The sequence below is a fragment of the Gadus macrocephalus genome, chromosome 5, assembly GCF_031168955.1.
Source record: "Gadus macrocephalus chromosome 5, ASM3116895v1".
NCBI classification, from domain to species: domain Eukaryota; kingdom Metazoa; phylum Chordata; class Actinopteri; order Gadiformes; family Gadidae; genus Gadus; species Gadus macrocephalus.
In genome coordinates this window covers 18,112,325-18,125,116 of record NC_082386.1, presented here as the reverse complement: position 1 = coordinate 18,125,116, position 12,792 = coordinate 18,112,325, and the positions used below count along the sequence as shown (strand labels likewise).

Genomic DNA, 12,792 nt, shown 5'->3' with positions numbered 1-12,792 from the left:
ATCCCTGCACGAGCCCGCCGAGTCTGGGCTATCTGTGCGAATCATCATGTATCAGTTTCAGCTCTTATCGTACACACGGAGAGATGGTCTAAATATAGACACCAGACCAGTAGCACCCATCCATCAGTTGCCTGAGCATGGATCCATTATTCAGCCATTATAGTAGGAAGTCTTCTCCTAGGAAACCATTCCTCCCATATAGACGATTGTCTAACATCAGCTTGAATAAGATGCTTCTCTACCTCACAATTTTCATGATATCGTCTTCTTACGAGCTAGGGGCTTCTTGCTCAAGGATGCCTTGACAGTTAGACCACGGACAGGTACCACAGACAGGTACCACAGACAGGATACCACAGACAGGTAGACCACAGACACCTTGACCACAGGCAGGTAGACCACAGACATGCTGGGATCGAACCCAGAACCTCTGGGCTACCCTAGACAATCCTGGTCCTTTCTGCATCAAAGCGATGTATGACAATTAATAATCAGCAATACTGATTAAAATACAGTTCACATAGAAAGGTAATTGCATATGCTTGGCGCAGTAGGATAGTCCCTACTGCGAAATCCCTGTGGAGAAATGAGCATACTGGGTGAAACAACACGATATTCTTTATGATTCCCCATAACTGTCTGAAACTATCATAAACTACACAGAACATTTTTGAAATGCCAAAATAAAATTCTCCAGTCCTGTATATTTTCTCATTCGATGGTGTAAGGTTGAAATGCCAAACTTTGGCTGTATTGCCGAAGGCCTACGAGGCATATTGGAGGAAGCCCTGGACGTAACGGACGCACAAGGAAGACACGCCTACTTTCCTGTGGTCCAATCAAAATTAATGACGTCCCATGGAGCCGTCGGCTCGGCGAGTGCTCTACAACAGAACAGGTGTGTTGCACGGTGCGGTCGAGGTCCTAGGAAGTACTACTGATGTTTGGGTTTCATCGTTAACGCCACTAATTTGTAGTCTGGATTTTGATTGACTATCGGACCTATTTTCTTTTTTATAAAGGACTGAACGACAATTGGAACAACCGGATGAAGGTAAAACCTCAATACATTATCACTCGTTCATTATTTTGCGCGAAGCGTGCGTTTTGACCCTTTTTTGTGTAGAGAAATAGAAGGTTATCTCTACTGCAATTAGAAAGGAAAGCCCACATCGGCGTCGGTGACATGAGTCTATTTGATGTGGTCGCTCAAATCTGCCACGTTGGCGTTCATTTAAACCGATTCAACACGTGTATTCGGCCATTCGAGTCGGTCATTCTTTTACCATTCTGATTGGTGGAGGGCTAGCAGCTTGACTAGCGAATCAGTGAAGTGAGGATGGTAAACGCATCCGAATACTCATACTTGACTGCTATATAGTATGCATTTTGTAGTACGCCACAAATATAGCGCGTCCGAATGCTCAGTACGCATTGTGTAGTATGGAAAACCTTATCCGAATGTGTACTACCGTCACATTAAACAACGGAGTTCACTACGCTATCCCACAATGCAACCGGAGTCTGGTAACTAACGAAGAAGAGATGGCTGACCCGACACCACCAGAAAGACGTCGTAGAAAGCGGCTAAAAAAATAGACATTAAAAATAGTAAAAAAAAACAGTTAACTTATCAAGGTAATTTTGCCGGCATCTGAGGGGAGATACGTCATCTCCAAACATCCGGTGGAGTTTCGGCGGTGTTCGGAGGCGTTCCACGCATAGCTGTAGACCGTACTACACAGTCAGGTGTAGTACGGTCAAGTAGTAGACACTGAACAGAAATAGTATGTACTAAGTTTTCGGATTCAGCCTATAGATATGTATATTAACTAGATGCCTCGTCCGCGGTGCTGGCCAATGGAGTCGAACGTCACCACTGGCGGCCATCTTACCACAGTAAGCTGCTCACCAATAACATTGTGTTGGTAGTGATTCATGTACTTTTTAAATAACCATAACTTGCTAAATTTTCAAACGGTTTGGTTTGTTATGAACGTCAGAGATGTAGGTATGACAGTACATACTTATGAATAATTGTTATGTTCCAAGAAAAATAGAATAATGTTCTAAAATAGGTACAAGATTTCCCTTTACAAATATACATCAAGAAAGGCTGCCTGTTGAAATCTCCACCCTGTACAGAGATGTATTTATGTAATTATATATAACCGTATAATGTGTATATAATGTGTTTTCATATGAAATGAACATTAAACAGAACAGACAGGTGCAAGAAATACACACATGCACAAGGTATTCGTGTTATTTATGTTAAATCAATACATGGGCTACTAAAACTCGGCAATATATTGTGTTGGTAACTTCACTCAAATCTATCTACAGTCAAGTATGCATTTAGACAAATACGATAAAATATGATTATAATATGTGACAAACGTATTCTAAAAAGCCTTGTCAACAACAATCTAGCAATACTATTATGTCATACTAGCCCCGCTGTTCCTGTGTAACAGGACCTCAGTGTTTCCCGTAGGATTTTTTTCAGCAGCGGTGGTGTGAGGGTGTGAAACCCTCTACGGGGGTCCGGGGGCATGCCCCCCCGACCGAAATTATTTGTACCCTTTACATTGGAATGCATGAATCTGGTGCACTTTGAGAGGAGAATATGCACTTAAATCCTATTCAAACAGTCCTGTATTACTGTAGATGGGATTATTGGTGTTGTAACTTTGCCTTTTGTGTCTTCATTTACAGATTTTTATATTTTTGTATAGTAATATTTAAACAAAAAATGCCACAACGCAAATATAATTTGCACAATTTATTTACAGATTTTTGCCTAATGCTTAAACACTAAACATGGTTGCTATGCCCAAAGCATAACTGTTTTTTTTACATAAGACACTTTGTTCAAAAATGTCCTTAGGGTTTTTCCCTGCATTTATGCTAATGACCACATGCTTACAGGCGATTAGCATAAATCCCTAACTAAAATACGCGATAAACTGATTTTATATGGCAATAAAGAACAACATCGGATCTAACAGTATGGATTCATTTTTCAAAGTTCCCGAAAAAATACCTAGGCTATAAATTCCTGACTGGATATAAGCTCCTGTAAAGGCAACGAGTGATCCCAAAAAGAGCGACAACACGCGCACACACACACATAGGCCTACACACACACACACACACAATACTAGAGGAAAAACGGCACGGAGGTTGCGGTTTACAGATACAATAAAATGATTGGGCTCAGAGGGTTTTTAACACTGGTGGTCATGTAGCGACACATTTTAGCAACTTACTTTCTCTCTCTCTCTCTGTCTGTCTCTCTCTCTCTGTCTGTCTCTCTCTCTCTCTGTCTCTCTCTTTTCTTCGATCTTCCGCTTCACTCGCTACTGCTAGAATCAATGTAACTTTGCAACCGTGTAGGGTAGCCTACTGCCAACAACTGCCACACTCGCTGTGTATTTTTCTTCTTTGATGTTGGTTACGTGACGATGTGCCGCGTGCTGCGCAATTGACGTTACGCGCTGTACATTTTCTAAAAGGAGCTACGTAAAAAAATAAATAAATTAGGAGAAGGATTTTTATTGCAGCGGCGGAGAAAATTCAGCAGCGGCAGCGCGCCGCTGCTGTGAATGTGGGGGAAACACTGGACCTGTATTGTATATACTTCCACTAAGTCCGCTACAACAGATTCCACCAGAAAGCTTTACTGTGGTAAGATGGCGGCCTATGGTGACGTTCGAGACGCCGCCGTAGGGCATTTAGTTAATATATATCTATGGATGAAACGGCCAATTTAATATATACTTCCGGGTTTTACGACAGTACTTGACTTGATGCGTACTTTGAATTGGAAGAGTACTTGGGATACGACTGACGTTTCACAAGAATGCAAGTAAGCAAGTACAGAAAAGAACGCAAATTGAGAAACGGATTGCTTTAAGTGGAGTTATTTGAATGTTTCAGAAATATTTTGTGCCGTATTGCTTTTTATAGATTAATCATGTAAGTGCAAAAAATTAACCTGTGCGATTTCTTTCAAACGTTCTTGCAACGTAATGATATAGGCTATATTTTGCATGGATTGATTTGTTTTAATATGCAAATAGGTGGTGTTTAAACAAACTACTGTCGCCAGTAGGGATGGGCATGATTAATCGACGATCGACTAATTCAGACGAATGCAGTGTGCTATTAAACATTTGACCACACAGGGGCAATATTTAAATTTGCGGCTCCTCCCCCGCAATAAACATCCCGCTCTGAACGGTGAACTCTTCACGCCTAGCAGCTATAAAAAGCTATTAAATCTATAAAATCTACAAAATGACTATTAATGCAGGCTCTGTGGCAATTGCGGCGACTTTGGCTCAGCCTGGCTCCGCCCTCTTCCGCTACGTAGCTAAGATGGCTGCCGTTGAGTACGAAAAGTGTACATCGCCACACACTTCGCGATTTGACCGTTTTCAGTACACTTATTTTCGCCCGATCTCAATCGGAATGCCCTACGTACTCAAACTTAGACTAGTAAGCACGGATAGTATGGATATTGGAACCCGGCGATGCAATAATGAAGCGGACGAGGCCACGGCGAAGTCTGGTGTGGGACCATTATGATTTAAAAAATGACTTCTTGGGGAGCACTATAGGCCTACCACTCAAGGCGAGGTTAGCATCGAAGCAGAAATACAGAACTTTCTGAGCCCCTGGATTGTGGAAAGTTGTTCCCCCGCCATGCCAAGTTAGAACGGAGGCCATTGTGCATCACGGCAACGTCGGTCCCCACAGAGTGGGTGTTTTCGGCGGCTGGACTGACGGTCACCAGGCTGCGGTCGCGTCTGACCCCATAGCATGTCAACTTGCTCATCTTTCTGAACAAAAATCCGTAGACTGGTTGGTTAAGTTATAACATGATTGTTTTATTTATATTATTATTGTTATTATTTTGGGAAGAAACTAGGGTTGTGTTTATTTTTAGTTATGTTTATGAGCACCGGCTTCGAGCTGCATGCTCCGTTGCTTAGAGCAGAGTAGCTGATAACTATTGAACGGATCTGGTTTAACCGAGTTGTTCATCTAATAATAAAGATCCCAATGAGGAAAACGCGCTGCATTTGTATTTTCATTTCATTTCTGAATATAATATATTTTTTTAATTTTAATGTAAAATATTAACGATTAATCGACTAATTGGTCGTTAATTCTCCCGACGATGGACTAAGACAACTAAATCGAATGCCCATCCCTAGTCGCCAGTAACAATTTCAACAATTAAAACATTATCATATTTAACACTGGAGCAATATTTAAAAACCGGAAGCGCTTCTACACTAGCAAGTCGTTCCAAACTCTGAATGCTACAAACGCTAGGTAGCACTCTAGCCTTATCTACATAGGACGCGACTAGCAAGGAAGTGTTCTAGAAAGGCTGCAGCCTTCACTTTGGGAAACAGCCCGCGAGTCCCTAGTTTGCGTACTTGGTATTGAGAAACGGCGTAATCGAAGAAGAGGACCTGCTACTTCCGGTTTTCGTATTTTTTGGCCCACAATACAGATTAGCGCCGCCTGTTGTTTTGGAGACGTATCTCGCGCAAGCGCGGAACGTACTGCGTCGGCTGTAATCCCGTAGGTGTGTACAGCCCATGTCGGTGTTGGCCAGATTAAATAGCCCGACTTAATTTACCGACGCGAATCGGGCAGTTGGTCCGGTGTGTGGTTGCCTTGACCCTAACATTCTACTAATTTAAATGAAACTAAAAAGAACGTTAAATGTTATATTGGCAAATAATCTGAAAAGTACCAGATGACTCTAATGCTTTTATTTTTTGCAGGTGACATTGGAAATTAAATGGACTTGAAAATGTTTTCAATATCAGAACCTCCAACGTCCGGATTGGAGGTGGTGTTCGTGATTAAAAAGGTCTGTTTCAAGAGCCATTTCGGTCTGGTGGAACTGTTGGTGGACATCGGCTATGAAGTTAAAGGCGTCCCGGAGAACAAGACTGAGGAAGTAGCGTCTCATCAAATCAATCCCGACTCAAAAGATAACCCTGTCCCGGAATGTGTCTTAAGACGGCAGAATATAATGCCATACCAATTAGAAACCTGCTTTCTCGCTAATATTCTGCCTTTTACAGAGAAATGGTCAGAAAAAGCAACAACATTTTTGAAATCTGTACTTGACAAGCAAATGAGTGGATTGGTTGAAGATGTACTGATGCCAGATGGGATCATCCTCATTGACATTCCGTTGATCGGCAATTTTCTATCCCGCGGTCGGATGGCAAAGAAGATTGAAGCTGGCCACTTCAAGAGCCTGGTCCTCTCATCTCTAGATTCCCCTACCAGTCCTTCCACGCCGTCCTCCTTAAGCACTTCACTGTCTAATGGTGGGGATGTGCCAAAACAATACCTCTACCTCGAACTGCAATCTGGATTCTTTGAAAATGTCAAGGTGACCCAAGTGACGGATTCAATGAGCCTGTTCTGTAAACTCTCAATATTCTCCAAAGAGCAGGAGAAGCTCTCCAAGCAGATGCAGCTGTACTATGAGGGAAGGTCTACCCTGGGGCCAGCTAGACCATGGGCGAGTGGATCCCCGTGTGCCACCAGAAGCGCTGACGGCACATGGCAGCGTTCCCAACTGACCCAAGCCGCGGTGAGCAACACTGGCTTCGTGGACGTGCTACACGTGGATCACGGGGAGACTCAAAGGATCCCCATGTCTGAAGTCCGACATCTGCACGACAGCTTCCTCCGAATACCGGTCTTCGCGTACCACTGTGCTCTCGATGGAGTGGACGGCACCACTCGGCCCAAAGACCAAATAGATGTTCTGAAATCCCTGATGCGTGGTTCTGTTGTGGCTAAATTTGAATGCTACGATGCAGTGAAGAATATCTATGATGTCCGGTTGTTTGGAGATAACGCGGCATGCATCAATGCTTATTTTATAGAGGAATCTATCGTTCTTTCAGACTCGAGGCACGCCGGTAAGGATTCCTTGGCGGAAGACCGTACAACGCCATCAGATACAGATGAAACAGAAAATAGTTTCATCCCCAAGGTCGGCCTGACGGATCAGTTCTTTCAATGCAGCGCGTCACCCAAGTCTGCAAACCCACCAGCAAGCGGGAGAACAGACGACGACAAAAGTGTTGACAAGAAATGCTGGACCGATCCATCGCCCCTCAGGAAGGAAAACGCAAACTCTGTGATGCAGAATGGATCAGCTTCTGCCCAAACCCCCGATGTGGAGAAGAAAAACATTTGTGAACAAATTTTACCCGTAGGAAGCTGTGTGGCGGTGAAAGTAACTTTCATTGAAAGTCCATTAATGTTTTTCTGTCAAATATTAGAAAACAGAGAATCTCTTCTGCTCCTAATGAAGGATTTGCAAAGTTATTATGACACTTCCAGGGTCGAGAAGCCTGTCGTTGATTTCTGTGTTGCCCGGCACCCGGACAACCACATGTGGTACCGCGGGAGAATAATGGACCGCAAGTCATCAATGACGGATGTCAGATTCATAGACTACGGTCACATTGTCGAGGTTCCTTTGAAAGACCTACGCTCAATTGATCCACGCTTCATGTGTATGAAAGCGCACGCCCTTCAGTGCTGTTTACAAACCCCATTGCACCCAGACAACCCCATTGCTGCTCCTTGGACAGATGGGGCCACAGAAGAATTCCGCAAGTTCGTAGATGAAGGAGATTTCTCCAAAGGCGAGTTGAAATGCACCATCAAAGCTATGACACGCAACCCACAAGGTTTTGCATGTAGCGTTGTCGACATCGGGACCCCTCTTCAGAGTGTATGCGACCTGCTCACTCGGCTGTCGGTGTCACAGTCTGTACACCCTCCGGAGGTTATTACTGTTCCACTCGTCCCAACGGGATACAGTCACTCAACCCACAACCTGGAAGTCGGTTCCAGGGAGGAGGTGTCCATCACATGCTCCGTTAGTGTCAATCATTTCTACTGCCAGCTCACCAGGAACAACCCTTCGTTTGACAGAATCATGGAAGGTGTTCAGCAGCTTCTGGCCAGTCAGTCGCAATGCACTAGTCTTCCTCTGGTGGTCGACAGCGCATGTATCGCAAGGTACACGGACAACAAGTGGTACAGAGGTCAAATAAAGAAGACGGGTACTCAGCCCCAGGTTTGCTTTGTGGAATTTGGTGATGTCGTGTCATTGAAAATGTCAGACGTTCTTCCCGTTCCAGCAGAATGTAGTGCGGTCCGATCGCTTCCTGCGCAGGCTGTCGAAGTTGGCCTGTTTGATGTTCCGGCAGATGCACCAAAGGAAATCAACGACTGGTTTGAAGAGCACGCCGTCGGCCACTGTTTCACCATCTCTGTGGAGGAAATAGACTCCAGTGGGAAGCTACTTGTGGTACTCTTCGACGGGACATTGAATGTAAATCTTGTAATCAAAGCGAGGACAGTGATGGCAAAAAAACGAAATGGCTCACACCCACAGCCCATTCCTTCGCCGTCTTCAGGCGCCGAACGGCACGCACTGGAAATCCCAGTGGACCACTGTCAAATGCAAAAACTAACGATCACTGAACCAAAGATGAGGACCGCGCAACCAAACGAAATGTGTGGCAGAAATGGCCCCCAAGCAAAGGTGGAGCAGAGTGTACCGTCCGTAGCATATGCCCTGCTGGGCACGAATAAACCTGTGCAACCTTCAGTGGCACCCAGTAATGCCTTAAAAAATGCAACACTGGCAGACCTTCCCCCAAAGCTAATAGAGCAAAGATCGTCATTTGCTGTCCATGTTTCCCATTTCAAGAACCCTTCAAGGGTTTTTGTTCAACTCCAACAGGATGAGAAGGACATATACGCCATTGTGGACAAACTCAACGACCAAGACGGGGTGTTTTCCGGTCCAGTTCAATTTGACAGCTTGAATGTTAGTGATTTGATCAGTGCAGAGTTCCCTGACGACAGTGCATGGTATCGTGCAGTTGTTGGGAAGAAGCTTGACGACGGGTCACTCGCAGTAGAGTTCATAGACTTTGGCAACGAGGCCACGATCCCTTGTGGTAAGACGTGCTACCTCGACAAGGAATTCCTAGCTCAGCCACGGTTCGCTATTCCATGTCAATTTGGAGAAATCAGCAACGACCAAGAACAGTGGGATCAGGAGGCGATATCTGCGTTCAAAAGTGATACTGTGGAAAATCCTGAGAAGACTTACTCGTGCACCTTCATGAAAGAAACTCTAGACATTTGGGATATTGTTTTGGTCGACCAGGGCATTGCATTGTCACAGAACCTCATCCAGCAAACTCAACCCGGATCAAACTCAAAGCAAACCGATTGCACTGAAGGAACCTCCAGATACCCCAAGCCGGACGTCCTCCCAAACTGTCTGTATCAGGTGTTTGCGACGTGCATTGTGGGACCGCACTTCTTCTGGTGTCAGCATGAGAACCCGGAGGTTCTGGACAAGGTGACCAAGCTCACAGAGGAGGCCGGACGATTGGGAGGGCAGGACCCCGCCTGGGTCGGGACCCTGAGCCTCGGCAGTCCCTGCCTCGCCCTCTTCCCCGACGACAATCATTGGTACCGCGCTCAGGTCATCCGCAGGACCGGCGACGCCATCTCGGTTTTGTTCGTAGATTACGGCAATGAGACAGAGGTCGACGTGAGCGGCGTGAAGGCGGTGCCCCGGTTCCTGTTCGAGGCGGCGCCCCAGGCGTTCCTCTGCGCCTTGGAAGGGTTTGACGAGTCGAAGGGCACCTGGGAGGAGTGCGCTTCTGACGAATTCTACGAACTCCTGGTGGACAAGGCTCTCTGCGTGACTCCGCTTAGTGTGGGGGACAACCTTTACACAGCGATTCCTCAGTACACCGTGAGGGCGGAAATTGGGGAAACGGTGGTGAACAAAGCCATGGAAAATCACTGGAAAGGTTTGGGGGGTAAAGATGGTGACATCAGCCCGGCGCAGAGCCCGCCATTGGTGAGTATCCCTGTATTTTATGAGATGCACATTGGCTACTAAAATACATTTAATCATTAGATTAATCTTAAATCATGCGATATCCGTTTTCCACTGCATATCCAAGAATTGTCCCAGTTTATGTGCTGTTCAGTTCTGTGCAGTTTGTTTAAATATCTGTTTATGTATTTCCGTTTCGTCCTTTATAGTTGTTGAAGGACAAAGTTATTAACTCCAGCAGCCTACCATGTTACTAAAGGCTTTCCCAGAACGGTAAATAACAGCTAAATATGACCAAACTCTGCCATTTGTTCTATAACAAATTTGAGTTGATTTATACATGTACGACAGACTAGTGAAATGAGTCTGAGAACTTTTATGTTATTGCAGTTTTGTCCTCTGAAATTCTTTTTTTTTGCCCTACAGACCATTCAACATAAACCTCAATGAATCGGCAGGACTTGATTTCAAACATGAGCAGTGGACGGATAAAAATATAAAAAAATAAAATCTATATAATAAATTTGATCTAATTAAATTGAGTTTGCCATTTGTTTTACTTTAATTTTTCTATTATGCATACACAATTGCATTTGGGTAAGGGTTTGTTTGAATCAAAGCCTTATCTTGCTTTAAAAAAAACTATCTAGAAATACACAGCTCAACACATTTGAAACCTGATTTCTGTAAATGATTGACCAGCGTACCTTCAAGCGTACCTTTATTGTTAAAATACTTTCATATCATCACTTTTTTAAGCGGGAAGAAAATGTTAATTCATATGAACTGTCATTGTAATCATTTAGTGGAAATAATGGTTGGTTTATATAATGTGGCTTTCAGATTCTGCAACACTTAGTTCTGGGTTATTTTCATCTATTCTATAGTGGAAAAAAAAAGTGTGTGTGGGGATGTGTGTGTGTGTGTGGTGTATGTATGTATATATGTATATGTGTGTATATATATATATATATATATATATAGGGATGTAGGAAAGGCAACTATTTATATAGCACTTTTTATACACAAGGCAGACTCGAAGTGCTTCACATATAAACATTGTCATACAATAAAATGGATGAGTAAAAGAAAACATGCAAAAAATATAGATGTAGATCTATGTATCTATCTAAATATTATGTTACTTTAATGGGCTACTATCGGGTCTCTAAGACGTTGAAAATAAATTAAGGCATCAAACCACCAGATGGCAGCAGAACCAATCCTATGTACTGATTTCCTGTGTCGTTTGTTGAGCGTTGCCCGGCGACGCTCACCTTGTATGGAGCTAGTTTCCTGCCATAATTTAAACCTGAAAAAAAAGTTACAAAGGCTTGTAAGTCTGGGTTTGAAAACTCAACACCTTGTAAAAAAGGTTTTGCAACACTGAAAAACGAGATTATAGCCCGAAAAAAAAATTCACAAACATCTGCAAACATGATTTTGTGTTCTATTTTATCTTCATCATTTTCACCAACACATTTTCAAAGTAAATATTTTTTCACAAACACATTTTCAAAGTTTAAAAAATGTCACCAACGCATTTGCAGAGTTTCAAATCTGGCACTGTTCTAACAGTGTATTTCATTGTTTTCTGGTTTTGAAACCTTGTAAATGGGATTCTGCAAACAGGTGTTCATACATTGAGAAATCATTTTTGAAAGGTTGAATATTTATTTTTAAAAACTTGTAAAGGTGTAAATGTAGGTACACCATTAAAATGTATTTCTTCAGAAATGACTTTTCAGCACTGACTTTTCAAAGATTTGACCACACAGGCGCAAGCTTTGAGTCACGTGATTATTTATGTGGGTAGGCTACTCCAACCTCATTGCTGATCGATATGTAACCATTTATTTGTATATAAATTATTGATTGCATTTTTTGTAAATAGTTGGAAGGAATCTTTCTTAAACAATAACAATGAACTGTATTTTTTTCTCGGCCTACATACGTTTGCTACATTGTTGGTGTTATATGGAGCAATCTTTCATATTTATGAAGTTAACTTATACTTCCATGCAGGGTTCGAGTTAAGGATTGCATCTTTGTGGGGGTCTCTTGAAGTTGTTGAGGGGGGGGGAGAGGGGTGTAAATATAGGAAGTAAATATTTAATATGACACTACTCTTCTCAATGCCGTGGAACGCTCCGTTCACTTGCATTGGCCCTCTGCAACACCAGCGTCTTCGGTTGCTAAGCGACGTCAACGTCTTTGGCTTACTGTTTCTCTGCTGATCAACACTACGAATGGTAACAAATTGTAAAAAGACGCCTTGTGAAGTTATTTTTTCGTTTGGCAAGTAGCTGCTCATTTTCGAAAATAAGCCCTTTCAGGTCGAAGCAAGACACCTCCGTTTCGCGTCGGTGTCCGGTTCGCCCTGTCTAGGCTTATTTTCCCGATAATGACCGGCGTTCTATTATCCCTTCCTTAACGTCAATATTACTCTGTATGTGGAAGGGAAAATAGCTTCATTTGTAATTACAATATTATGCTACTGTAGAGACCCCCACAGATATTTGAGTTTACTGCTTTCATGGGAGCCAGGGCCCCGTTTCCCGATATCGATGGATCTTCGCTCGTAAGATCATTCTCCCGATTGATCTTGCGATCCATCGATAATTTCTTTGTCGTGTTCCCACATGTCACTGAACATTCCCGTCAACGTGACCAATCCCCACCATATCCCAGCCTTTTGCCTGCTCCTTTGCTTGTTTTTTATAATTTTTTTTATTTCTTTATTTTTAATTTTTTTTATGTAATTTTTTTTTTACATTATTTTATGCTACGTTTTATGAGTAACCTATGTCAGTCTGCACAAATCCCCACACTTTCTCTCACACATTTTGAGTGCCCTGCCT

At 43.2% G+C, this 12,792-nt stretch overlaps 1 protein-coding gene across 3 annotated transcripts; it reads left to right on the top strand.

Annotated features, from left to right (window-relative positions):
• The first annotated feature begins 862 nt into the window (after positions 1-862).
• On the top strand, positions 863-10,500 carry LOC132457225 (tudor domain-containing 6). 3 transcript variants are annotated; one of them, XM_060051347.1, is made up of 5 exons: positions 863-898; positions 1,023-1,054; positions 5,808-9,952; positions 10,141-10,204; positions 10,358-10,498. In XM_060051347.1, exons 3-4 carry the CDS (start codon positions 5,825-5,827, stop codon positions 10,186-10,188), a joined length of 4,176 nt encoding a protein of 1,391 aa, XP_059907330.1. In that variant the 5' UTR covers positions 863-898; positions 1,023-1,054; positions 5,808-5,824; the 3' UTR covers positions 10,189-10,204; positions 10,358-10,498. The 3 variants fall into 3 exon arrangements, with proteins under 3 accessions (XP_059907330.1, XP_059907332.1, XP_059907329.1); XM_060051346.1 differs by lacking the exon at positions 863-898 and having other exon boundaries at positions 905-1,054; XM_060051349.1 differs by lacking the exon at positions 10,141-10,204 and having other exon boundaries at positions 874-1,054; positions 10,358-10,500.
• Positions 10,501-12,792: the final 2,292 nt, after the last annotated feature.

Coding starts and splice junctions, on each gene's coding strand:
- LOC132457225 (XM_060051347.1), top strand. CDS start 5,825: ATGGACTTGAAAATGTTTTCAATATCAGAACCTCCAACGTCCGGATTG. Junction 9,953..10,140: donor CGGCGCAGAGCCCGCCATTG/GTGAGTATCCCT, acceptor CGTCCTTTATAG/TTGTTGAAGGACAAAGTTAT.